A 27936-nucleotide genomic window follows, 5' to 3' on the forward strand; every position below is an offset into this window, starting at 1 on the left:
TGAAGAAGGAAAACAGTTCAACACAGAGCGAGTGACAGCACACGCCGGTCTCTCTCTGAAACAGAAAGTTCAACGTGTTTCAGTTGCGTTTAAAGATGGATAGAACGATGAAACGACCGAGAGAAGATCAAGATGAAGAATCTGTGTGGGACGTGAAACGGGTTCATGATGAAGATTTTATGCGCTGGGGCGTTAATGAAACAGTCGCATATCTCAAGAGAGAGGGACTCGAAGAATGGGAACAAGTCTTCAGAGGTGCTGTATCTGTAAAAATTAACCAAATTATCTAATCGGTAAATTGAGATCAGTATCATTCGATTCGATAAATATCACGAATCAGTGACATTATAAATTGTGAGTGACTAACCATGTTTTATTTTCGATGTATGAATTAGTGCCATCATGCAAGCGTTACCAATGTGTAGAAGCAATCGCTAACATAACTCATGTATACCTGCAACTTATCTATCAATATTTTAAATAGTAAGATGTAATTGTCACGGCATTTTAGTGTTTTTCTGATATGTGTTACTTGTTGTATGGTATGTTGCACTGCAGCCCTTGAGTCTCTAAGACACATTTCCTGAAAAAAGAAGACACTACAGTATAACTTAAGTTACATTTATTTTTATTTCTTAAGCACTTTTTACAATTTGCTTTATTGCAAAATAGCGTCCCAGATTAGACATATTAAGCATACATTGTAACGTTTTGCAAAAAAGATGCAAAGTAGTAGTTCAAGTTTTTACTGACCCCACCTAAATGATCACTGGCCCTACCAAATAGCACTAAAATTAAACAGGCACAATTATTGTCTTAACCAATGCATATCATAAACCAATGCAAACTTATACGTTTATATCACCAAAAACTTCTAGCCTACATAATACATTTCAAATATTATTACAGGCAGAAATTAAATTATGCGCAACAGCACAAACATTGTGTGCACACAAATGAAATAATTTTCAGATTAATAATTAATGGTCTTAATAATTTTAATTTTAAGTTAGTCATTTTGAGCCTGCGCGACTACAACGCATGCGATACGCTGATCAGCAGTGATGTATTTCCAATCAAAAATTGTCTCTGGTGTGAAAATTATTCATCTTTAACTTTATCCCCAACACTATAGTCTTTTAAAAGCTATTTATTACTGATAATTAATAAATTAAATTAAAACATTTTCAATATGTTATCTCCAAAAATATTGGCGGTCTTTGTCATTCATCCATAACTGTTTATTGTTTCTTTTTTTGTATTAATTTAGTTATTTCACTGAATATTTGTAGATTGAATGCTCTTGTGCTTGAATAAGCTTCTTTGACGTGTTGGCACGATTTATGATTAATCTGAAATTTCATGACAATTTTTATTTTTATTTTATTTACCCTTTATTTTACCAGGTGATGTCCCATTGAGATATTCAAATCTCTTTTGCAAGGGAGCCCTGGAGCAACAATTACACAAATTACACAGAATCACCGAAACAGACACAACAGACAATACAAATTTACAGCCTACATATAAAACAATTTAAAACACAAAGGGGTCATTAAAAACATGTACATTGTTCAAATTTATAACATTTAACAATTGCCACTAGGGGGTGAACTCCAACAGTCATGTCTGAATGCCGTGTAAAGTGGAAATGCTGCTTAATACTAGTAGGGCAAGGTTTATTTGGGGAGCTGTCGCTTTTTGGTGGGGCCAGTGATAATTTAGGCGGGGTTAGTAAAAACCTGAACTACTACTTTGCATCTTTTGTTACACAGAGCTTGCTTCGTTAATATTCCTGGGTGGCCCGCCCAAGTAAAGTCAATTTGTGTGAAACACTGCAACTAAACATAGTCAGTCATATCTTAAGTAAATGTTTACAGTTCGGAACTGTAAACTGTTCAGTAGGGCTGCACGATTCATGCTAAAATGTGAATCAAGATTATTCTCCATGTGAATTGAGATCACGATTCTCTCAAACGGTTAATATTAATGATAACAAAATATTAGGGATGCACCGATACTGGTATCGGGTATCGGCCTCGATACCACATTTTCAAAAGTACTCGTTAAAAGTCCCCCGATACCTGGAATCGATACCACGGTCTGAGAAATGTCTATGTTTGAGCGGCGTGTAAGGGGTTAATGCCTCTTGTGTTGTCCAAAGAGAGTTTACAACAAACTGGAAAACTAGTCCTTTGTTTTTTTGTTAAATTATATGACTAAAGCTGTTACCTGTAAATTTAAATCATGTTTTTTTTATTAAGTACTCGGTATCGGTATCGGCAAGTACTCGTACTCATATTCCAAAAAAGTGGTATCGGTGCATCCCTACATAATATTATTACGAAAAAGATTTATGGCACTTAAGTAAAAAATGTGCTACGCAAGGCAAGGCAAGTTTATTTGTATAGCACATTTCATACACAGAGGTCATTCAAAGTGCTTTACATAGAAATGAGAAAACAAAAAATCAAATATACATGAATATACACAGGACTTTCAGTTATAATAAGGTGTCATAAAAGTAGGGCATTGACTCCTTGAGATGAGTAATTTAAAATTTGTTAGCTGTTAAAAATAAACAATGTTAAAATTAATAAATAGCACATGTGCTCAAAGGCAAGAAAATACATCTGGTCGTTTCACAATCGGAAGGCTGCAGCCTCCGGAGGTCGCATTTCCAAGCTGCATACGTAATAAAGGCTGTCTTATTTCAGAATATTAACAATTATAAAGTTGACTATTATTCTTAGTAAAATGGTAAATTGTTGTAGTATACTTATGACTTGTGAATGTAATGCTCAGTTAACTTAAATAAACCAGGCATAATGACGTATGCGGCCTGCATATGCGACCTCCGGAGGCTGCAGCCTTCCGATTGAGAAACGACCAGACGTATTTCCTTGTCTTTTTTCGGAACAAATATTTTTGCATCGTCCCTCTCTCCGTTGCCGTTAGGAAAATTGACGCTCCAAATCCACCAAGTATACCGATGTGTTCAGGTCCGCCGCTTTGTTATACGTCACGCAAGTGACAATGGATCATGAAGAAATGATCGTGTCTGATTGGTGAATGAATAGGGTTTGGTTTTACACTGTGAGCAAGTTTGACTGATATTATAGCATCCTGGATTGTAATATAAATACGTGAACACATGAATGCGGCATCTGAATACAGGGAAATATATGCAAGAGAATCGCCGTCATTTAGAAAGATCACATTTATGTATGAATCAAGATCTGGATTTTGGATTAACCGTGCAGCCCTGCTGTTAAGTAGCCGAAAATAGTCCCCTTAGTATCTTTCAATAGCAGGGGACTATTTTTGGTCACAACGTAATATCATTGCGCCTCCTGCAGCCATGTTACGGCAGCAAAGTCCTTGATTATTACGCCAGAATTAGCGTATAGTTCATAGCCATATCTGCCTAGAAAATCACAACTTTTAATTTTCCGTCAGTCTTAGTACACAAAGCAACTACAGAAGAGTCAAGTTTTAACTCTTTGGTAATTTTTGAGCGTGATGCTAATGGTCTAATCAGATTCAATGGATTATGCTAAGCTATGCTAAAAGTGGTAAAGCCAGACCCAGAGATCAGCTGAATAGATTCCAAAACTGTAAGTAGGGCTGGGCGATATGACCCAAAAAATTATCGAGAAAATGTTTTCCATATCAGTCGATATCGATAATTATCATGATAAATAACAAATCTTTACTCCTGTCAAATTTAAAGGCAGATTTTTGCTCCTGAAGAAAATTGTAAAAACCAGACAGTTAATAATGGTTTTAAACTACTTTTTATTCAGAACATGACAAATACGAAAACTAAAATCTTGTTTTAATGCATCTGTATTAAATGTAAATCTATTTGTTATGAAATCAACACATTTCTGACACAAAAGCAGCAGACTACTGTCACTTTAAGACCCAAGACAGACTGCTTTAAGTTTCAATATACTGAGTAACAGCTGTTTATGTTCACTTAAACAAGAAAGAAAACTTAGTTCAGTGATCACGCGTGTGTTATACATATAACGAGCTATACAAGCTGATAAATGGATGTCAAGAGTGTCACGTTGCTGTGGGAGCACACATACGCAAACACTATATTCACTGCAGTGGTGGATCTGCTGCTTTTCCTCAGTTTCCTGAATTTGTGAATGTCCTGTAAATATACTTTTAAAGCTGAGCGGACGTGTGCGTGCGCAAGGCTGACGCTGAATGAAAGTACAGTATACTGCACGCACCTGTGTCTGCTGTGTTTGACGAACCCTGTTTGCGCGTCCAACATTACACACAAGAAAATGTTTCCGCGCATTTGGATTCCGTGATTCCGTCCGCGTTATCCGCATCGCGAAAATCATAGGTCTATACTAATAAATGAATAACTTGCCTCATCTTCCACTCCTTCAAGTCTGACTGTCACTGTGATTGTAAACCAAGAGCGCGTGCCGCATCCGGAAGTGCTCGCGCAACATTACGCACAGTGCTTAAACATTATCGATCACTTATCGAACTGTCCTTATCGTTTTATCGAAAAAGTTTATATCGGTAAAATTATCGTTATCGAATTATCGCCCAGCCCTAACTGTAAGAATCAAATGTTTAACTCTAGGGGAGCTGGAAAATGGAAGCATATTTTAAAAAAGTGGAATGTTCCTTTAATTGTAGATAATAATTTAATTGATAAAACTACGATGGTTGAAAAAGCAAGATCATACACGTAAATTGACACCACTTGTTTTCAGATGAAGCCGCATTTCCTACACGAGCCGTAGTTTGCTGAGAAGCTAGGCAATATCGCATTCATAATCGTGGACTAAACGCCTGTGATAATGAATGTGAAATTGCGATATCGCCTAGACAATTTACTCGTAATCATGGAACCGGCTTTACATGCACAGAATAAGCGGATAACTATCAAAAATGTGCTTATTATAGAAAACTGTTTTCATGCGTTTACATGCAAATCAATAAGCCGGCTATGCAGACAACTGCGTTTACATGGGACTTGAAGACTTATCAGTTTTCTCGCAGGCAGTGACGTCACCACCTATAGTACACAATAGTTGATCAAAAAGCCAACGGCATATCTGTCTTAAGCTGTACTGTTGTATCTCTTCTCGTGTCTACAGAACCAGTAAATGTAACATAAGCTTCTATTTTCACAGTTTCTGTGTCAACTGCTTTAGTCCAGCGGAGACTTTTATGCGTTACTTTGCGCTTACTTCCGCGTGTGACGTTTATCTTTCATACGCGGAGACATGCGCACATGGACAAAACCGTGAGAAAGTCGGTTAAGGTGTTTACATGCCACGCGAAATCGGCGTAATGAGCAAAAAACTACCTGTGCCGATCGGTTTTTGCATACGCTGTTTATGGGCTTTCCCCGATTAAAGAAAACCGATTTACGCGTTTACATGACCCCACGTGTTATCAGTTTATTAAGCATAATCGGCGTAAGACTTCACTCGGCATCACTGATGAGATGCGCATAATAAAAAGGAATGCAAGATTAATTGCATGCTATCGCATCAATGCAACTACAAAACTGATTAGTACATATTTCAAACATGTTCTATTGCTATTACGATTACGGCTAGTGGTGAAACGGATCACACTCCGAATGGACCAGGCCCCATCATTTGGCACGCATGCGACTCGCGGATGAATACACAAAGTTATATAGGGGAAATATATCATTTGCATGATTCAAAGGCTTGCAAATGTTAACATCAACATTTTAAACAATTTTCATTACTTTATTAGCCAAGTGTATTTTAATTGACCAAACAATATAAACAATGTAACATACTGTGTATTGTATTTTTCACACAATACTCTTCAGAGACATTACAGATTCAGTGCAACCGCTATGCAGTTGTGGTTAAGTGACCTCCTGCATATGAAAATTACATATTGTGCCTTTAATGTCAGTCCTTGCAATGTTTTTTTTCACAGAACAGGAAATAACAGGACAGGGGCTACTATGCATTACGGAGGTACATTTGGAAAAGATGGGCATTTCGTGAGTGTCAAGTTTTTTTTTTTTTCATTTTTAACATGACAGTGTAGTTATAAGATGCAACACAGTTGGTTTCTGTTGTAAAAAATGAGCAATGTTTTTTCATGTCATTGTGCTGCACATGTTTTTAGGATAAGTTAATAATAATAAATGTGTATAACCTCTCACAGCCCTCTGGGTTCTCGCCTGAAAGTTCTTCACTGTCTTCAGAAGCTCTGGCAAATCTCAAATGATGACATGAAGGTATAACAGTTCTTTTCTGAGCAATTCATATTTTTGATCGTTTCAGATGTACCATAGATGATTTGTTTGTCACAGGTTTTCAATGACCCTATCCATGGCCATATTGAAATGCATCCTTTACTAGTCCGCATTATAGACACGCCTCAATTTCAGAGGCTTCGTCACATCAAACAGCTGGGAGGAACTTATCTAGTATTCCCTGGGGCTTCCCACAACCGCTTTGAACATTCAATTGGGTAAGTATGAAAGTGCATTTAGTACATTTTGAAGAAATTAGATTTTGAAGTAGCAGAAAAGCATGATTTTAAGCAGTATTATATTATTAAAGCAACACTAAAGAGTTCCTGCTCTTTGCTCCCCCTACAGGTTAGAAGCGTAATTGTTCATTAGCACTGTCGTAAATACTGCAGCATTGCTGGCTCTGATTGGATTGTAGGTCTGCCGTAAAGCAAGTTTTTGTAGTTTTCACTCGAACTACAGGACCACTACCCGACAGTTGGAAACTTCTTTAGTGCGGTTTTGGCCGATAGAGGGCTGCAAAACGAATGTGAAAGTGCCATTCACCCTGTTTTGAGTGGATGAACCACTGAAACTTTTTTGGAAACGTTATTTTAAGGTAAAAAAAACTCTTTGGTGTTGCTTTAAGTAGCATCACAAGACAACTTGTGATGAAAAGAATCTAAAACCAATTTGCACTTTTTAAAGCAACAACAAAGAGTTTTTTTCAGTCGTTCATCCACTTGAAACAGGGTGAACAGCACTTTCACATTCGCTTTGCAGCCCTCTATCGGCCAAAACCGCACTAAAGAAGTTTCCAACCGTCGGGTCCCGGTCCTGTAGTCCGAGTGAACACTACAAAAACTTGCTTTACGGCAGACCTAAAATCCAATCAGTGCCAGCTTTGCTGCAGTAGGCTAAATTATTTGTGACAGTGGTAATGGACAATTACGCTTCTAACCTGTAGGGGGAGCAAAGAGCAAAAACTCTTTAGTGTTGTTTTAAAATAAAGAACCGTCTTGCACGTTTGACCGTGTGTGACGAGTACGACTGTCTTTTAGTCTGTAATTTAAGTGCTTAGTGCACGCGCTAATGAAAATAATGTTTTTACATGAGAAAGTAAGACATAATGAAAGTATTTTACAATATGAAACCTACATTAGCATTGGCTTAGGCATCCCATTGCTGCTTTGTCATACTGGTGTTATGCTATAGTATTTGTAGGAAATCATCATCCTTTTACTTAGCAAAATATAGTAAAACAAACATGAGAGCCATTTCCGTAGTCAGGTTTGATATTTTCATGGCTTCAGCTTGTAAGGTTCTGGCGGATCGCAGGTCGGCCCTTCGTGAAAAATAGCTGGGCTATTTAAAAATGCGTGCACAGGAATAGATAAGAGGAATTAAAATATTATTTTATAAAAAATAGACCAAAACCATTAAAACATGGTCTCAAAACCAGGCCTTAAGTACTACAACACTGGCTAAGCTCACCGTTTCTTAAGCGAAATAAAGTGGCAGTTGTGTGAGGGGAAAGCCCTAATTCATATCAGACATGACATTGATGATCGAAAACGATGATCATGTGCGTTTATTTATTTGTTTTTTTAGGTGTTATGGCGGCATTTGGAGGTCAGACTGGTTAGCGTTACAAGTGACTAATGGAAACTTGACAATTTCGCAAAAACTGACTGACCATATATTGCAAACAACTTTCTATGCTCGCATGAGGTGGTTTTCAGGCAATTTGGAAGAGGCGTATTTCGCAAAACTTCAATGAAAACCGTTTATTTGCATTTTCAGGTCAACTGAGGTACCTGTATAGGCTTGTTGCGATAGTCAGTATAACCGGTCATACACGGTGCTTCAGCCTCTCACCGTTAGATCACTTGCCGACGCGGCACCGTCTTACACCGTCTTTTAGATTTTTTCTTGTAATTAAGTCATTTAGTTTCATTAAAGAGAGCAAACATGCGTAAATTTAGCAGAGCTGAACGCAAGGTGTCCGATTACTCAGCGTACTCAAGCTCTGCATTTAAATAATTGCCTCTTATTCAAAAGTGAAAGTAAAATGCGCACATCTGCATGCACATTTATAAGCCCATCCCACCCGGTGATACCGGTATCACCGGATTTGTCACGCCCTGATTAACTGGTTGAAAAATTTGGTCACCTCAACCAAATGTATGCAAATCACCTAATCATCATTTTAAGATGATGCTGTATGTACTACAATCTCTCCGAAACATCTTATACGTGTTTGCTCCCAAGTATAAGGGCCTTTTCTTGGCATTAATGTTTGGATAACACTTCTACTTCTCCTTTGATTAAAATAATGGCTTAAAGGTCCCGTTCTTCCTGTGTTTTTGAAGCTTTGATTGTGTTTACAGTGCACAATATAACATGTGTTCATGTTTCAAGTGTTAAAAAACGCTTTTTTATCTGTATAGCGCTGTTTTCTCTTTTATCTAAAAACAGGCTGATGTCTTCCTTGTTCTATGAAGTCCCTCCTTCAGAAATACATAACGAGTTCTGATTGTGTAGTTTGTTTAGTGTGTTGTGATTCGACAGCAGCCAAGACCGTTTGAGCTTAGCTGGTGACTGACGTATTCCTGTGGGCGGAGTTTAATCATAAAGTCTTGCTTTGATGTCAGACATTTCGGGAAGTAGAGGGCTGTAGTCCAAACCGGCCGTTCGCTGTAGGCTTTGAAAGGGGAATTCTGTTAAAGAAAATATATCGCCTGGCAGTGAACTTTGAGCTTTATCATTTTACAGGTATTATTTATGCTATAACAGCAACATTACACAATAACTAAAGTTTGAAAAAAGTTTGGAATGACTTATTGAGAGAAGAAAAACAATGTTTTAGTCGCATATCATCGGTTGGTGGAAACTCTGTCATTCTACAAACCGTTTTTATCTGCATTTAGAAAATATTGCATAAGTTTTGTGCAAATCTGTAATGGTAACTTAGCTTGTGAGGGACCTCAGATTCTGTTTCATTTTATTTGCTGAAATAATAATTAAATCTGCATTAACTTTTATTTGGGTTTGTATGTTTGTGTGATGCAGAGTGGGATATTTGGCAGGATGTCTAGTTCAGGCTCTTAATCAGAGACAACCAGAGCTACTCATCACAAGGCAAGACACTCTTTGTGTCCAGATTGCTGGGCTGTGCCATGACTTGGGTAAGAAAATATAAACTTTTTTTTTTTTTTTTTTGCTTTACAACAAAACTCATTTTGATTCAGGTATTCGGCAGCTCTTTTGTCATTCTTACAGCCACTCTCCAGCCTTTCAATGTCACTGTTAAGCTAATACATTTTGAGGTAAATTTTGTTTAAAGCTCTTCTAAAGAGTCACCTTCTCTATCTTTTGCTTTGTTTGTAACTTATTTCAGCCAATTCATATAGCTTTTCATATCACAGAATTTTGGATTTATTTAGGATGAAATGGGATTAAAATAAATGAATAAGGCAAGTTTTACAAGTTTATGATATTTTTTAAACAGTAACATTTATTTGTTTTTTAGGTCATGGCCCTTTCTCTCATATGTTTGATGGCATGTTCATCCCTAAAGTTCGACCTGGAGAGAAATGGAAGGTAAGGGTGAAAAATCTAGCCTGGTTAGCCAGACCTACATCAAGATGTAAGGTCTGGCAACTCTTCACACAAACGGCTCAATGCAAGGGGCGGGATATAAGGTTGTCCCTCAAAATGCCTCTGCACGCGCTATGGGATCAGAGCAACGAAGAAGGTGACGTAGTTACCGTAACCAGTCGGCAAAACTCCAAACACATCTTTCTTGCTTAAAAAGGACTTCAGTAGGGTTTATTTGCTCTTCTCTCAAAGAAAAACATAAGTCTAAGTCCTCCAGAGTCGCGGCCAAAGCCGCTTCAAAAGATAGCTGTTCGCCAGCAGCAGCAGCCATTCTCTGTTTTCAAGTAGGAACCGTTGCAGCTCTGTCGTCATCATGTTAAGCCCGCCCCACAGACGCTACACACGATGTGATTGGCCTGACCAAATTTTGGTTTTTGGACCGGTTAAGTGTATTGTGAGTGCCTAGACTAAACCCTGGCAGCAAATATATTTTGCGGCCGCTAGGGTGCGTCTAGATTTCTAGGCTATGAAAAATCATCATAACAAAAGTTATTCAGAATTAGGGCTGAACGATTTAGGAAAATATTCTAATTACGATTGGTTTTTTTATACATTGCAATTTAATATTCAATTTTAAGCTCTTTATCTTCTGTATTAATCTGTATAAATCATTATATAATATGACCAACACAATTAGATAGATTAAATGTTATATGTAAGGGATAATGTAGAGGCAGCCGGTAGTTATCGGGAAATAAGCCCAGACAGTGTGATCAGGACCCGACGCGAAGCGGAGGGTCTTGTATCACACTGAAGGGGCTTATTTCCCGATAACTACCGGCTGCCTCTACATTATCCCGCTTATTACACGGCTACTTGTCACATAAGAAAAAAACTGGACATTTTATTGGCATATTTGTATTAAATTAACATTTTTATCCTTCCGCGAAACTTTGCACAGATGCATAAAATGATCGTAATACCTTATTAAGATCCTCTGCTTCATACTTGTCTGTCTCCATTTTTTTCTCTTTTAGCCAGTCTTTGAGAAGTTTTAATGCCCATTCTGTATTTTTTTGTGTGTTGGCTTCGTAGCTGTCATGCTCTATTTTGTCAAGTTCAGTCTCAGTAAGCTCTCTGTGTCTTGTCGTGGTTGTCGAGTGTTTGTCACAAGATGGCGCCAAACAGACAGTAATCTTTATTGATCTTTATTGGCGCGGAGAGATCTTACTCGTAAAAGTAGTACCGGCTATGCGTTATTATTTTGGAGCGGTTATTATTCGAAAAGAACGAACCTGCAAATGTCTCAACTGACCAATCAGAATCAAGCATTCCAGAGAGCCGTGTAATAAGATTAAATAAAATGATGCATGAATTTATATGAACTAAATTATTTGCTGAAATTTCAGACTTGTTGTAAACATGCAACACTTATAATTTCCACATAAAGCATTGCCAAATAAGCCTGATGTAAACATTAATATAAAAGTTAGTAATCACACAAACTAAAGTGCAGATATATAAAAACAAATCTGGTATTACCACACTAAAATTCAGTATTTACAGAATTTATAATCACTGTTATAAACATATGATATTTAAACATGTGGACTCACTTTTTGAATGTTGTCTGTAAACTTTACTACACATAAATAAATAAATAAACATCTTACTGAGTATTTCAGTATTTAACAAATAACAGTCACATACACTCACTCTCTCTCTTTATCTTTCTGACGCACACTCTCTGAAAATATTCACACACTTTTTATTAGGGATGCACCGATAGGATTTTTTTGGGCCGATACCGATTTAAACAGACAACTTCTGGCCGATGCCGATACCGATATTAAACACTTGTATACAATACTATACAGTTGGTCTATTAGCTAGTTTATTTCTGCACCAAATTATTTTTACTGAACATGGATTGGATCTAATTAACATTCAACTGACCAAACTAATAAGAGAGGCATAAATTAAGCTAAAACAAATATAATAAGACCGCATGACAACCTTCAAAGGTGGTTTTTGCTATTTAGCATTTATTTTATTAACAACATTAACTCATTTTTTATATATAATGGATTTCTTTATGCAGTTAATTAATAAACAATCGGTATCGGCCTTTCTCGTGCTATTGCCGATATGCCGATGGTTTCAAATTCATCAAAAATCGGCCGATAAATATCGGCGGCCGATACATCGGTGCATCACTACTTTTTATCTCTCCCTTAGACACGCACACACACATGTGAGATCCAAACTTACACTAGCCTGTTCATTGAGCTGTTTTTCTACCACCAGATTTGATGTGTTGTCCGCCGTAATGCAAGGTTATTTTTGTAGAGAGCGGCTTTTTGACATGCCACTATCATACATGACTTTGTGGTGTTTTTGTGAGTTATCCCGTGAGGTAACGCTAGCAATGCAGGTTTAGCACAATACCTGACGCTGCGCAACATCTTTCTTAAAGCCAAAATAGTCCCACACAATTGACATACTGTTTCTCTTTGGTTTGGTACTAAAGTTTCTGCAGTGTCCGGTCCTGTTGAGCCTGAGGCCATTTTACAACAGGTTAAGTGTAGAGTAGGGATGCGCAGTAATTTGCATGCAATATCATGCACATCTCGTCAGTAAAGCCGGTTCCTTGATTAGTAGTAAATCACCATCGCCTGCTATTGAGATGGAACAGCATTTACTACACAGAGCCGTAGTTCACTAACAAGCTGGGCCATATCCTATAAATATCGCAGGCGATATGTCCGTGATAATTAATACGAAATTGCCAGAATGATGTTTTACCAGATAGCGATTTTATTGCAAATGCAATTAACAGTTCAGCCCTGGTGAAGTTCATAAAGTCGTTACTACCGTGCCGAAGTTTAATATCTGTTTCTGTATGTTTTTTGTTTCTAGTCAGTTTCACAACTTTATTAAAGAGGAACTGAGGGTAATTATGGTTATTACATTATGGACAATGACATTATGGAAAACAATAACTATATATAGTTTTAAAAATCTTTTTATATTAAAGAGATTAGCAGATTTCATACACAACATAACTGTAAATATACATCAAGATATACATGTCAAGAGTGTCGCATTGCCTCCTAGGATGGAAAAATCTAATAAGAACAAATAAAGAAATTACAAACATTTATAAAAAAAGAACACAGTTGCACATTAAGTAAGGTCTAAAATTAACATAAGGTACAAATATCAATTAAAATGAATAATAACACTGTCTTTATTGTATAAAGTAAATATTATTATTATTTTTTAGAGCTACAGAAGTGATTTTCTTTTGTCTTGGGTTGTTTGATTAACATTAATGACACAGACTTAAGTAGGTTAATTGAGGTTACTGTCTCTTTAAGAGAAGCACGGACCTGGTTTCTGTCTCTAATCTATACACTTAAGACATAAAAAATGTTTTTATTAGAAAAAGAATACTGTGGTATTTTGAGATCATTTTGTGTATATGTGCCCTGTCAAGAACAGAAAGATTTTATGTTTGCTTGCTTTTTGAAACGTGTCTTTCCATGTATGCACTACTGGTTGCATTTAAACTCGTGCGCGCACACAGACGGAGGGCGAATTCCAAATGGCGCTTCGGGAATGAGATGCAGCATAAACAGTCGGTCCACATAAAGTGAAAATGACACTCTTAACTTTAATTGTATTTTAATCAACTACAGTATGAGACACAGTAGCGCAACTCTCTCTAAAGTTTAAACATCGAGTTTTGATATGTGAAGGGCGTAGTGATGATCAAATTGACATTCAACCACATGTGCATCTGTGCGTACAGAAAACTGCTCACTTTAGCGCCTTTTTGCAGTTAAATTGTTTAAAATCACTTGAGTGTTAACATTCGCAAGCCTTTGAAACACATGGAAATTATAAACTTTCACGACCCACGGTTCGGCTCGCATGGGATTTGCGGATTAATACGCAAATTTACACTGCAAAAAGTGACTTTCTTACTTAGTATTTTTGTCTTCTTTTCAGTAGAAATATCTAAAATTCTTAAATCAAGATAAACAAATTACCTAAGAAAATAAGTCTAGTTTTTAGACAAAACATATCAAATTAAAGTGAATTTGTGCTTAAAACAAGCAAAAAAATCTGCCAATGGAATAAGAATTTTTTTGCTGAATGTTTCTTGTATTAAGTAAATTCAAGAAAAAAATTCTCAAATTGCAGGCGTGGCTCAAATAGCGTAGCATATTTTAAACTAATAGGCCTATTGGTTAACCGGTTTCAACCGACTCATGAGGCTCGGTGGTCGGTCAAGAAATTTTTTTGTTTTTGCCATCCCTTGATACAACATATTATAACCTTTCCCTTAGAATTCCCTTCTAGTGCACTTTAAATGGGTGCTTCATAGAAACTGTTAGATTAAAAAAAAAAAGTCAAAAATCTAGCAGCTATCATTTTTGGGTTACAGTTTCATCAATTGTATTAATGTCACGTAAGCCCCGCCCCCAAGTATTGGAGTATTTGTTTTTCAGAAAGAGTTTCTGCTTGTAGTGTGATGTATATTTCTATGTTTTCTCAACAGCATGAGATGGCCTCAGTTCAGATGTTTGACCACCTTGTGAAGGTAAATGATCTTGAAAAGGTGATGGTACAGCACGGGTTGACTCTGCCCGATGACCTTATATTCATTAAAGAACAGATCGCTGGGCCCTTGGATGCATCTATCCTGGACACTACGGTAAGCAAATGTGTCATCATTGTACCCGTAGGAATGCTGATAAATGGCTAGATTATGTACCCTTATTCAATAGATTGTATCTATTGGTAATAGTTGACAAACAAGTAATACAAGAAAAGCTTTAAACAACTATCACAAAATAAAGAAACTGTCATTGTTTGTAGTGGTCGACCTATATATTGCCGAGGCTGATGTTTTGCCCTATAAATCTTTCCGTTCGGCTTATAGATTATTTGGTTTGGTCACGTTAGCGCATTAGCATTTTGTTCCTTAGGAAGATGAATACACTCTATCCCACACAGCGCCCCACAGATCAGTTGGTGCATGACACCAAAGCGCAGTGGGAGGCAACCTGAGAGCAAACTGCTTCATATGCTTTTAAATCACTCCTGCAGCACCCTGTGCCACACATCAACCTCAATGACTGTGTCCAAAATGCCTTTGGAGGCAGCATTACAATGCATCAAGGCATGTCTGAATCCAATGTTAGGTTTACTTCTTAAGAAAGTTTTGTGAATCTGGCCCCTGAATTTTGCAAAATAGCACATTGACATTCCACAGCGGTATTGGCAAAATGTTTTGTGGACTAATAAAACTAAGAGTAAACTATTTGGGAAAAAACACACAGCGCTACATCTGGCAAAAAAGGCATAGCATATCAGCATGAAAACATCATCCCAACAGTAAGGTATGGTGGAGGAAACTTCATGATTTGGGCCTGCTTTGCTGCATCAGGGCCTGGCCAGCTTGCAATCATTGAGGGAAAGATGAATTCCCAAGTATATCAGGCAAATCTTCAGGATAATGTAAGAATGTCTGTACGTCAGCTGAAACTGTGTAGAAAGTGAGTTATGCAACAGGACAACGACCCAAAACACCGGAGCAAGTCCACAACAGAATGGCTTCAGAAAAACAAAATTTGACTTTTGCACCCTGTCATTTACCATCATTGATTATTGTCTTCACCTGTTCACGATTATCTGGATTCAATGGCTGTGTCAAAATCTCTAAAATGCTGCCTTCGGAGGCAGCATTCCCAAGGTATGAAGGCATCAAGGCATGTCCGAATCCAATGTTAGATTTACTTCCTATCTCCTGAGATACCTTCATTGTCCTGTCCTACAATTCTATTCATGTACATGCACAGGGAATGTGATTGGTCGAGCCTGATGGAGATCGAAAAAACAAATTGCCGGCCAAGAAGCAGCTACATGAGTCTACAATTTGTAAAACACTGAAGAAGCAGGGTATCCATGGCAAGACACTATTAAGGAAGACACTGCTTACTAAAAAGAACATTGCTTTATGCCTGAAATTTGCAAAAAGCACATTGACACTACACAGCGGTATTGGCAAAATGTTTTGTGGACTGATAAAACTAAGAATTAACTATTTGGAAAAAAGACATTGCTGCATTTTTGTCATAGAAAGGGCATGGCATATCATCATGAAAACATTATCCAACTGTAAAGTATGGTGGAAGAAACATCATGATTCGGGCCTGCTTTGCTGCACCAGGGCCTGGCCAGCTTGCAATCATTGAGGGAAAGATGATGAATTCCCAAGTATATCAGACAGTTCTTAAGGATAATGTGAGAATGTCTGTACGTCAGCTGAAACTGTGTAGAAAGGTGGGTGATGCAACAGGACAATGACCCAAAACACTGGAGAAAGTCCACAACAGATTAGCTTCAGAATTTGCCTTTTGGAGTGGCCAACTCAGAGCCCAGACCTCAACCCAATAAAGATGCTATGGATTGACTTGAGGGCCCAACACATGAGACGTCCAAAGAATATGACGGGGGGTCAACCAGTTATTAATTCTAAGGGTTCACTTACTTTTTCCTCTGCTGTTTTGAATGTTGAATCAGGGTGTTCAATAAAGACATGAAAGATCATATTTTTTCCGTTATTATTTTTAGACACATTATGTTTGTCAATACCCTAGTTTTTGGTGTAGTTGCATCAAATACATTTGTAAGTCTCTTCTAGGGCAGCTGGGATGTTTCACACCTTATCAGCTCTGAGTCTGTGACATAGAGGTTGTCCATCGAGCTTCAAAAGGAGTTGTAAACGTACCACTGAGATCGTTGAGGCCTGACTCTAGCCTCTTTGATGTTGAAATCCAGAAACCAGCCAGGGCATGGGGGGTAGCCCATCATATCATATTTACTAGCTATTCTGCAATACAAGTTTAAGATATGATCCAGTTATGGCCCTGCCATACCCTACACCCAGATGAGCATGCTGCCACGGTGCATACAGCTGGGAAAATAAGTATTTGACTCCTCAGAATTTTTATCAGTAAGGGGATTTCTAAGTGGGTTATTGACACAAAATTTCCACCAGATGTACCCATCAAGCCAAATATTGAATTCATGTTCTCTTCATGTGTTCAATACTTATTCCCTGTGTCATTTGAGTTTATTTATTATGACTCAACTTGTATACTTAAATGTTCTGATTTCTTTGTATGAATTCAATATTTGGCTTGATGGCCTTATAAGCGGGTAAGTTTTTCTACACCTGTGTCGAGTACTTGCATGGCTACCCTTTGCTTTTGTTGGTGCGTACAATCCGTCTGACTCCCATGTTATCTTGAGACCTCGGCCCAGCTACATGCCCAAGGTGTTGCCTCCTTTTGGGCACCTGCGCAAGCCGCCACTCTAACAGACATCTGTAGGGCTGCGGGTTGGGTGATGCCTTTATATTTGCACGATTTTACAATCTTCGTGTGGAACCAGTGTCAGCCCGGGTCCTTCAGGGTAGTAACATTAGCCTGGTGGCTGACAAGGTGTCTCGCTTGCTTTAGCACCCTCTCCCCTTCTTAGGTGGGTAGAATCCTATGCCAACATGTCCTTTTGGACAATTGGGTTGGTACCTTTTCCATCATTGGCTTCTGAGACAGACTGAGCAGAGCCATTTTTATCGGTTCAGTTTTATTGTCTGATTTATTCCAGTAGTGTGATGAATATCCAGTCATTTTTCTCCACTATCTCACATAGATATTGTTCCTCAGCGGTATACCCCTCTTCAGTATCTCCATACAGGCTACAGGTGAGACCATTGTCTCCCAGTGGGTGAGGTATGGCTCCGTAGTGCCCCCCTTTTCTATTTTCTTTATTTTTGGCACATTCCCAGTATACTTAAGTACCCTGCAGCTAAGTTGATGCTATCTGCTTAAAATGCCACACTGGTGTTACTGGTGAGGGGCCTGCTCCTCCTTGGATGAGGACCCCCTTGCACTTTACTGGAAGGTTGCAATGCCATTTAGCTGGCAGTACGGCACGTTGTACCTGCCTATGCTTGCTTTATGGATGTCAAGACATGGTATACAGTTGTGGCATTTCACTAAGATACCTTATAGTGTCGCCATCGACACACTGTCAAGTGGATGACAGAAAGAGAAACATCTCTATTACGTATGTTACCATGGTTCCTTGATGGAGGGAACAAGACGTTGTGTGCTCCATGCCACAACACTGCTACACCCATTTGATTTTTAAATATGGGATAAGTTATCACAAATGGCATCTCTGTTTATATATATATATTATACAGATTTCCATTACGCTGTCTATGAAGGCTGTCCGAATGCATTTCCCAGAGCTGCCTTTATGCATCCAAAGTCATTGCCTCATTAGGCAACAAGTCAGCTGCCTAAGCTTTCGAACGCAGCCAATATATACCCTGACATTTTCTGCACTCATAGGCGGTTATCATATATGTGTCAGTATTTGTTTATAATTCATGTTTACCTGTTTCTATTATTAAATATCCATATTTTGTATTCCTTCTCCCATGTGTGGCAACATCTTATAACATGTTATCTATAATCTTTTGTTAGATAAACAATTATTATCTAACTCATTATTATCTGAAATTATTCATCTATTAACAATTTTAAGTAAATATTGCATAAATATTACGCAAAATAAATGTTCATTTATATAAAAAAAACACATATTGGTCGACCACTGATTGTTTGTGCACTTGTTGTGCAGTATTAAGAATCAGGTGTATGTAAACTTTTGAACTGGGTTATTTTTAGAAATGTTGTCATTATTTTTTGTTGCAAACATCTCAAGTGAAATAACTTGTTACAATTACAATGGTAATGACAAAAATATATTTTTTATCATTTTTCAGATTTTGCAAGGTGTATGTAAACTTATGACTTAAATTTTACTTAAACTCTTGTAAACATGTACATTTTTGTTAACTAATTCTTTACGTCATGTGATGATATAAATATAAATCGTGTGTGAACCACCACTATTTGCCTGTGCTTAAAGTAACATTCAACCTTTTCTTTATTTTAAACCAGCAATGGCCATATAAGGGCAGACCGAAGGAGAAATCATTCCTGTATGAGATAGTGGCTAATAAAAGGAATGGCATTGATGTAGACAAATGGGATTATTTTGCTCGGTAAGATGAGTTGCTGCTACCTACTATTGTTAATAGGGTTTAATCATTTACAGACATTATTTATTGTTGATCATAATGAATTAATCACACGTGTGCTCTTATGGGCAGAGACTGCTATCATCTTGGTATCCAAAACAATTTTGACTATCATCGTTTCCTCAAGTTTGCCCGAGTGTGTAAAGTGAGAGGAAGAAAGCACATTTGTACCAGGGACAAGGTAAGTTTGCAAATATTATATAAAGTATTGCAGTTTGAAATCCACAGAGTAGCATTGTGTTTTCACTTTCTGTTAAATTTAACAAATGACTTCCATCTTTTAGCCAGAATTGTAAAACAAGAAATTAATGTTATTGTGAAATTATTGAAATTGTAGTTTGAATACTTATTTCTCTTCACAGGAAGTTGGTAATCTCTATGACATGTTTCACACGCGGAACTGCCTTCATCGGCGGGCGTATCAGCATAAAGTGGGCAACATCATTGAGACAATGTTTGTATCTTTTTCAAGAACTCATAATTTACTAATACGAACAATGCGTTTATCGGTGTCATACCTTTCTGGGTCATGTAAATTATCTGTGGGTTTCTTTCAGGATCACAGAGGCCTTTGTAAAGGCTGATCCTCATATCAAGATCCAGGGCTCCTCAGGCAAGATATTTACAATCTCTTCAGCTATAAACGACATGGAGGCCTACACCCAACTTACAGGTAGTGATCACATTTCTGTGGAAACATTTCTGAAAATGCTATTGTCACACCTGAAAACTACTCGCTTTTTGGCGCAATTCGCAGATTTGAAACATTATTAGGTTATATTAGGACGTTTAAGTAGTTTTACGGGAAATTGCTTTCTACTTTGATGTTGTTTGAGGAAGGCATGCTTTGCGTAGTGAATTTTGTTGGTGAATTATAAATGTAATATTAAAGGTTTCTGTGTTTTTAGATCATATATTTGAGCAGATTCTGTACTCATCCACACCGGAACTGGCTGAGGCTCGTGCAATCTTAAACAACATTGTCTGTAGACGTTTGTACAAATGTGTGGGTCAGACCACACCAGAGACACATGTAGTTGTGTCACAGGTAGGAAATACATTTTTTTATTTGACAAAATATCCCATTTTTAAACAAAAACTTTTCTGTTTTCGCAGGTGTATAATCTGTCCCATACAGACAAATTACATTATGTTTTTTATTTTATTTATTAGAACAGCTTCAATAAATTAAATTAATATTACTTTTTCTTTACTGAAACATCATGGATGTTAAATTAAATAGAAATTATTTGTATATACCACTTTTTCTTTATTGCAACATCTTGGATCCGTAAGCATTGTTAACCAATTACCAGCCATTTAACTCTTTCCCAGCCATTGACGAGTTATCTTGTCAATTAACTCATTCACCGCCAGCCTTTTTGAGAAAAGTTGCCCATCTGCATTTTTGTGATTTTAACAAAAGTTTCACAAAATTCCTTGCAGGAAAAATTATCTTCTATAAATATATAAACATACAAATTATATCAAATTAAAAAACACGCCCTTTGCTTTCAAACAAACAATAAACAAACAAACAAACAAACAAAATGGGGAAAAAAACGTTTCATTATATATTTACTTTTTCCACTTAATTTAACCACTGAAATATGGATATTTCTCTTCAAAAATACAACATTTTGAGGAAAAAGCTTAAAAATTGCGTTTTTGTAAAGGAATTTATGTTAGATATCAGACTCAGAATGACTATCAAACATAAAGGCAGTTCAAATAAATCATTACTTCTTTTTAACTTCCGTTTTTGATAAATTCGGTTTTGGCGCCATCCAGTGGATAAAAGCGGTATTACACTTTCACTTTGAAATTCGTCCATTAAGGCATATTTATTAGTTAAATATTAACTCATAATTGACGAGATAACTCGTAAAACACTAAAGCATTCACGGATCAAAAAATCTTTCTGAATCTGATCTCTAACAAAAGTCCTTTACAAAAATGAAATTATCTTAGCTTTTTGTTCAAAATTTGGTATTTTTGGAAAAACTTTTTTTCTCAAAACATATTTGAGAGGTGGTAAAAAAATAAAGATAGGATAAACATTTTAGTTTGAAAGCAAGAGGGTCTGTTCTTTCGTTTCATATATTGTAACGTTCAGAACATTTTCAGGAAGGCATTAAACTTTTGTGAAAATCAAAAAATGCTGATGCGGGCTGGGAACTTTTTTAGAAAAACGCTGGTGGGGAAAAAGTTAATATAGGTCCTTATTTATGTCTCTCTTAGTAAATCTGATATTCTGACTTACTCCAGCAATTGTAGTAGTTGCTTTCTTGGTTTTGTAAAGTGCTGTTTTTAAATGTTTATAAATTTATGATTTCTGAATCGCATCCAACATTGTTTTCCTGCTATTTTATTTCTGTGACTGAGTGCTTAGTATTGAAACATTAATGGCCTTTTGCAGGAAAAACAGCTTGACTGGGCAAAAGAAGTGGCCAATTCCAAACCCAGTGGCTTAGATGAAAACCTAAAGGCTGAGGACTTTGTAGTCAGTGTATGTGAAAAAACCCTTTTGCTTTGTTTATTTATTACTGGATATTAGGCACATAACCTGCAGCATGTCAACTATAAATCATTAGGTCATTCAAATGGATTATGGAATGAAGGAGAAAAACCCCATCAACAACGTCCACTTCTACTGTAAAAAGGATCCCACTAAAGCCATCAAGATTCGCAAAAACCAGGTACATTTAAGTTTTAAGCATTTACTTTTTCTTAATCCTGACAAAAATTAAATTTGTTTCTTTATGCTGAAATTTATGTCAGGTGTCCAAACTCCTGCCGGAGCGATTTGCTGAGCAGCTTATCAGGGTGTACTTTAAAAAGACAGATGACAGGAGCCTGGAAGCTGCCAGAAAGTGTTTTGTCCAATGGTGCATGGACAAAAACTTCACTAAACCACAGGTAATACTTGTATATAAATGATCTGCCCTGTCTGTCATTCTTTGTCTTATCAGATACTTAAAGAAATGAATAGTCTAAATGTTAATCTAGTCAAGCATGGAGAGATAGGTAAGCAAGCACTGTAGTGGTGATACACCGTACAAAATCACATTTGCAAGTATCTTGTTTACAGAACTGCAAAATGTTGCCAGGCAGTGCCCATACTCTTGTACAACACCATTCTGGTATATTTTTCACTCTCGGTTTGCTTCAATGTTTGTATCATTCTGCAAGGTCTGTGGTAACCGTGGTATAAGTGGAATAATTGACTCTGGTTCTTTAAATTATTAGAAAATAATGCACACTGCTTTAATACTAAGAGGGTGTTAAGGATTGCAATATCTGTGATTTATGTGTATAACAAGTCAATTGCAGATGCAAGATAGCCATACAAACAATGATACAAGATACACTGCAATACATTTCTTGATAGTTTTGTCTTGTTTTCAGTAAAAATATCAAAAAAAATTTTTAATGAGCAAAACGACCAAAGAAAATAAGTCTAGTTTTTCAACAAAAAATATAAAATTTAAGTTTGATGATTTTGTGCATAAAACAAGCAAAACAAATCTACCAATGGGGTAAGCAGATTTTTCTTGAATTTAGTGTTTAAGAAAAATGTTCAAGATTTTTGTGCTTGTTTTATGCACAAAATCACTTAAATTTGATATTTTTTGTCTTGAATTTTTTTCTTGAAAATCATTGTTTGCAGTGTATACACTGCAAAAAAAAAAATTTCAAGTAAAAATTTTCTTTGTATTTTTACTGTTTTCAGTAAAAATATCTAAAATTTCTTAAATTAAGATGCTTTTTCTTGATGAGCAAAACGACCCAAGAAAATAAGTCTAGTTTTTAGACCAAAAATATCAAATTAAAGTGATTTTGTGCATAAAACAAGCAAAAAATCTGCCAATGGGGTAAGTAATTTTTTCTTGAATTTTTCTTGAATTTAGTCTTTAAGATTTTTTTTGCTCAACCCACTGACAGATTTTTTTGCTTGTTTTATGCACAAAATCACTTAAATGTAATATTTTTGGTCTAAAAACTAGACTTATTTTCTTGGGTCGTTTTGCTCATCAAGAAAAAGCATCTTAATTTAAGAATTTTTAGATATTAGTTTAGATACTGAAAACAAGACAAAAATACTAAGAATTTCTTTTTCTTGAAAATCATTTTTTGCAGTGTAGTATTTTTGTACAAATATCTAGAAATTCTTAAATGAAGATTCATTTTCTTGATGAGCAAAGTTATTTGAAAATAAGTTTTCTAAATGTTTAGACAAAAAAATCATAGTTACGTGAATTTGGGATTAAAACGAGCAAAAAATCTGCCAATACGGTATGCAAATTTTACAATTTTTTTTCTTGAATTAAGTGTTTAAGAAAAAAGGAAACTTTTTCACGATTTTTTTTTAACTCCATTCGCAATTTTTTGCTTGTTTTAAGCACAAATTCACTTAAATTCGTCTAAAAACTAGAATTATTTTCTTAGGTAAATTTGATAATCTCGATTTAGAATTTTTTGATATTTGTACTGAACACAGGACTACAATACTGTGAGAATGAATTAGCTATTCCACACACCCAACATCTCTATTTCATATATTCCAGTAAAATCAGTTGCTTTTAATCGTACATATTTCTCATTTTCTGAGTTTTCTATATGAGTAAGCAAAAATAACTTTCATATGTCCTAGCTTGCAAATAACAAGATTATGTAACTTCTCTTTTGCATATACCGAGCCCCGATGTAAATGGGTCGATTCAGGTCGACATCTGCTGCACTTCTTTATTTCTAAGTCTTCAGATGAACTTCTCGTTATGAGCTATGTTGATCAGGTCATGTCGGCCTGGCAAACCTTTTGACTTCTCTTATCCTAAGAGTAACCTAATTTTCGAGACTAAAGGGCGATTTATAGTCGTGCGTAGGTCCTACGGCGTAGCAGCGACGGCGTAGGTTCCGCGTCGGTTTTCATTTATACTTGTGCGTCGCCGTCCGCGTCGACGTGCAAACACACGCGAAACCGCTGGTTGGCAGTAATCACGCGTGTAACCACAGTAGCAGCAGAAGTCGTCACAGAAGAAGAAGCTAAGCAAGTTAACCCACAAACGAAGACGAAATAGCAACTTGTTGTGTATAATTTGAGAAGACCAGCAATGATGGAAGTAAATAAACAGCGACTTATGTTGCAGTTTGAGTTAAATCACTCCTCAACTTGGCTCATCTTTGTTTTCACCGTCTCAAACGGAAATACCTATGACGCAGTTTTTTTACCTGACGGGAGGGGTTCTGGTGGACCAATCACAGAGCTTGCGGTCCGCGTAGAGCCGACGCGCTGTTAGAAATTTTGTGAGGTGCGCGTCAGGCTACGCAGAGCTACGCACAGGCTACGGATAGCCTACGCCGTAGCTACGCCGTAGGACCTACGCACGACTATAAATCGCCCTTAAATGGCAATTTATAGTCGTGCGTAGGTCCTACGGCGTAGCAGCAACGGCGTAGGTTCCGCGTCGGTTTTCATTTATACTTGTGCGTCGCCGTCCGCGTCGACGTGCAAACACACGCGAAACCGCTGGTTGGCAGTAATCACGCGTGTAACCACAGTAGCAGCCGAACTCGTCACAGAAGAAGAAGCTAAGCAAGTTAACCCACAAACGAAGAAGAAATAGCAACTTGTTGTGTATAATTTGAGAAGACCAGCAATGATGGAAGTAAATAAACAGCGACTTATGTTGCAGTTTGAGTTAAATCACTCCTCAACTTGGCTCATCTTTGTTTTCACCGTCTCAAACGGAAATACCTATGACGCAGTTTTTTTTACCTGACGGGAGGGGTTCTGGTGGACCAATCACAGAGCTTGCGGTCCGCGTAGAGCCGATGCGCTGTTAGGAATTTTGTGAGGTGCGCGTCAGGCTACACAGAGCTACGCACAGGCTACGGATAGCCTACGTAGCTACGGCGTAGGACCTACGCACGACTATAAATAGCCCTTAATTCGAGCCTATTATAAATTGTCTATCTTGCAAAAACAATGTGACACACTGCAAAAAATGATTTTCAAGTAAAAATATTTAAAAATTCTTAAATTAAGATGCTTTGTCTCGATGAGCAAAAGGACCCAAGAAAATAAGTCTAGTTTTTAGACCAAAAATATCAAATTTAAGTGATTTTGTACATAAAACAAGCCAAAAAACCTCATCGGCAGATCTTTTTGCTTGTTTTATGCACAAAATCACTTACATTTTACAAAAATACTAAGAATTATTTTTCTTGAAAATAAATAATTTTTTGCAGTGCATAAGTCAAGAGTTATATCAACAGAGGGATGAGTATGATTTATATTAGACTACACTGCAAAATATGATTTTCAAGATAAAATTCTTAGTATTTTTGTCTTTTTTAAGACAAAAGTTTTCTTGAAATTAGTGTTTAAGAAAACTTTTCAAGATTTTTTTTGCTTACCCCATTTATGCACAAAATCACTTAAATTTGATAGTTTTGGTCTAAAAACTAGACTTATTGTCTTGGGTCATTTTGCTCATCAAGAAAAAGCATCTTCATTTAAGAATTTTTAGATATTTTTACTGAAAACAAGACAAAAATACTAAGTAAGAAAGTCATTTTTGCATGGTACGCATCCATTCCTTTGCATAGTAATGAAGAGGGGGGTGTTAGGGTTTGGGAAATTTTCCTAATTTTTAAATCCCAATGTTGACAGGTATTATTCATTATTTTCTGAATTCCCGCCTGCAATAACCTATTTTGGTAAAGTATTTCAGCTATTCAGGGTTGTTTTTTGTTATTGTTCATTTGTTCAAGAATGTGTTAAATAAAAATCTGTGTTTTAGCATATAAGAACAACCCTTATGTGCTTGCTTGTGTTCCAGGATGGAGATATAGTTGCTCCAGAGCTCACCCCCCTTAAAAGAGACTGGCACACCCATGAAAGAGACGACGAAGACAGTGAGATAGACGATGATGATAAAGATGAGTACACTGATAAAACAGATAAAACGCCCAAAAAGACTGGTCGTAACGTAAAAGTGAACCTTTTTCAAGCTTAGGGTGAAAACAATTCTCTTTGAAAACCTTTACTGGGCTTTCATAACTTTTTATGATAACTGTGCTTTTCTGAAACATGAGGAAATTAAATCCAAAGGCATTGGGTAGAAATGCTCACCAGTCTGCCGGTATTTAATGTCTATAGTAGGTCAAAGGTAAAAAAAAAAAAGAAATTGTTTTGAAAGGTTTTGTGTAATATTTAGCATTATTGATTGTACTCTTTTGCCTTTTTTTTTTTTTTAATGCAACTTGTCTGACACCGATTCTTTCCTGAATGAGTGAACTATCATGTTTATTTCTTAAATTGTTTTATTGTGTTTCAGTGATACCAGGTCACCAAAAGTTTGTACTTAAAACTTATTTTTATTATTTATTTTATTATTTTCCAACCTGACTGTTACTGTGTTTCCTAAAACGTATTTGCAAATCTTTTACAGTAAAAATTAATGTGAAAGCATCTGCCTTTAGGCCTATTATTCCAGAAATGAATTTGTTAACATCTGAAACTTTAGGAAGACAAAAAAAAACAAATGTTCTTGTATATTTGAGCTAACATTTTCAATGTTCTCAGGGATATTCTTATGACCTCTTTCAGAATTTATTCTATCTATTAAAAATGTTTTACTGTTATGTATTGTATGTGCAGCAGCTGAGCTAGATTTTTTCAGGCAAATATTTTTACAGTTTGAAATGAAACAATATCATTAATGTTTTATACACTTTTCAGGGATTTTCCACATTGATCGCAATGCATTGAAGAAAGGCATATCGGCAAGCAAATCTTGCCCTCAGCTGTTTTACACCTTTAATATAGGTGGCGCTGATGGACAATGAGCTTTACTGGTGCACACACCCAACTGAGCAGCTGATCACCCCTCAACCTTCACCATAGAGAGCTTAAAGGGACACTCCACTTTTTTTGAAAATATGCTCATTTTCCAGCTCCTGCCATTGAAAGTTACTGAGGGTGACTATTTTCGGCTGGTGCTCCTTCTGCATCCATGTTACAACAGCAAAGTCCTTGATTATTACACCAGAATGAGAGTATAGTTCCTGTGTGTTTGCCTGACAAAGGTCTCTGAGCGAAACGTTGCTGTTTTTACTTTTTTGAAATAAAGGCACTTAAACAGTGTGCAGATCTTTTTTCTGTTTTTTGATTCATTGTTTTGATCTTGCACCTGGTGTAGACTTTCTTGGATGTGCGTATCCTGATTTCTCTTCAAGTAGAGCTCCTAGCCATATCTGCCTAGAAAATCACAACTTTTAATTTTCCGTTGGTCTTAGCAAACGATGTAACTCCATAAGAGTCAAGTTTTAAATAGGAATAATATCCAAACTCTTTGGTTATTTTTTTTTGTGTGATGCTAATGGTCTAATCAGATTCTATGGATTATGCTAAGTTATGCTAAAAGTGTTAGCGCCAGACCCAGAGATCAGCTGAATGAATTCCAAAATGGTAAAAATCAACTATGTAACTCTAGGGAAGCCCACAAATTAGCATATTTTCAAAAAAAGTGGAGTGTCCCTTTAACAAAACCTATAAGCTGGAAAAATTTATCAAAAACAAAGAGAGAAATAAAATGTATTTTTCTATAAGCAGTATGAGCAGTGCAGATGAGTTTGTCATTTTATTTAAAGAAGACATGGTATTAAATGTAATACCACAGGACGTTATACAGAATGATATAAAAACTCTGTATTATCATTATACACATAAGCATGAGTTCAGATGTAAGAATGTTTTTATATTTGTGTCATATTTTAACAATAAAATGGTTTGACTTTTATGGCTGCAGTGTTTCTGGTACTTTGTTAGCATTTAAAAGTAACAAACATCTACGTTTATGTATTCCGAAAGAAG

At 36.6% G+C, this 27936-nt stretch overlaps 1 protein-coding gene across 1 annotated transcript; it reads left to right on the top strand.

The window, feature by feature from the left end:
- samhd1 (SAM domain and HD domain 1) lies at window positions 1-27862 on the top strand. The gene is made up of 16 exons (XM_065282425.2): window positions 1-255; window positions 5962-6028; window positions 6196-6268; window positions 6344-6504; window positions 9338-9453; window positions 9798-9868; window positions 14433-14588; window positions 18916-19019; window positions 19128-19236; window positions 19418-19509; window positions 19613-19728; window positions 19964-20103; window positions 21475-21564; window positions 21650-21754; window positions 21837-21974; window positions 25901-27862. Exons 1-16 carry the CDS (start codon window positions 96-98, stop codon window positions 26075-26077), a joined length of 1875 nt encoding a protein of 624 aa, XP_065138497.2. The 5' UTR covers window positions 1-95; the 3' UTR covers window positions 26078-27862.
- Window positions 27863-27936: the final 74 nt, after the last annotated feature.

Source organism: Paramisgurnus dabryanus, chromosome 21 (assembly GCF_030506205.2).
Source record: "Paramisgurnus dabryanus chromosome 21, PD_genome_1.1, whole genome shotgun sequence".
Classification (NCBI taxonomy): Eukaryota; Metazoa; Chordata; class Actinopteri; order Cypriniformes; family Cobitidae; genus Paramisgurnus; species Paramisgurnus dabryanus.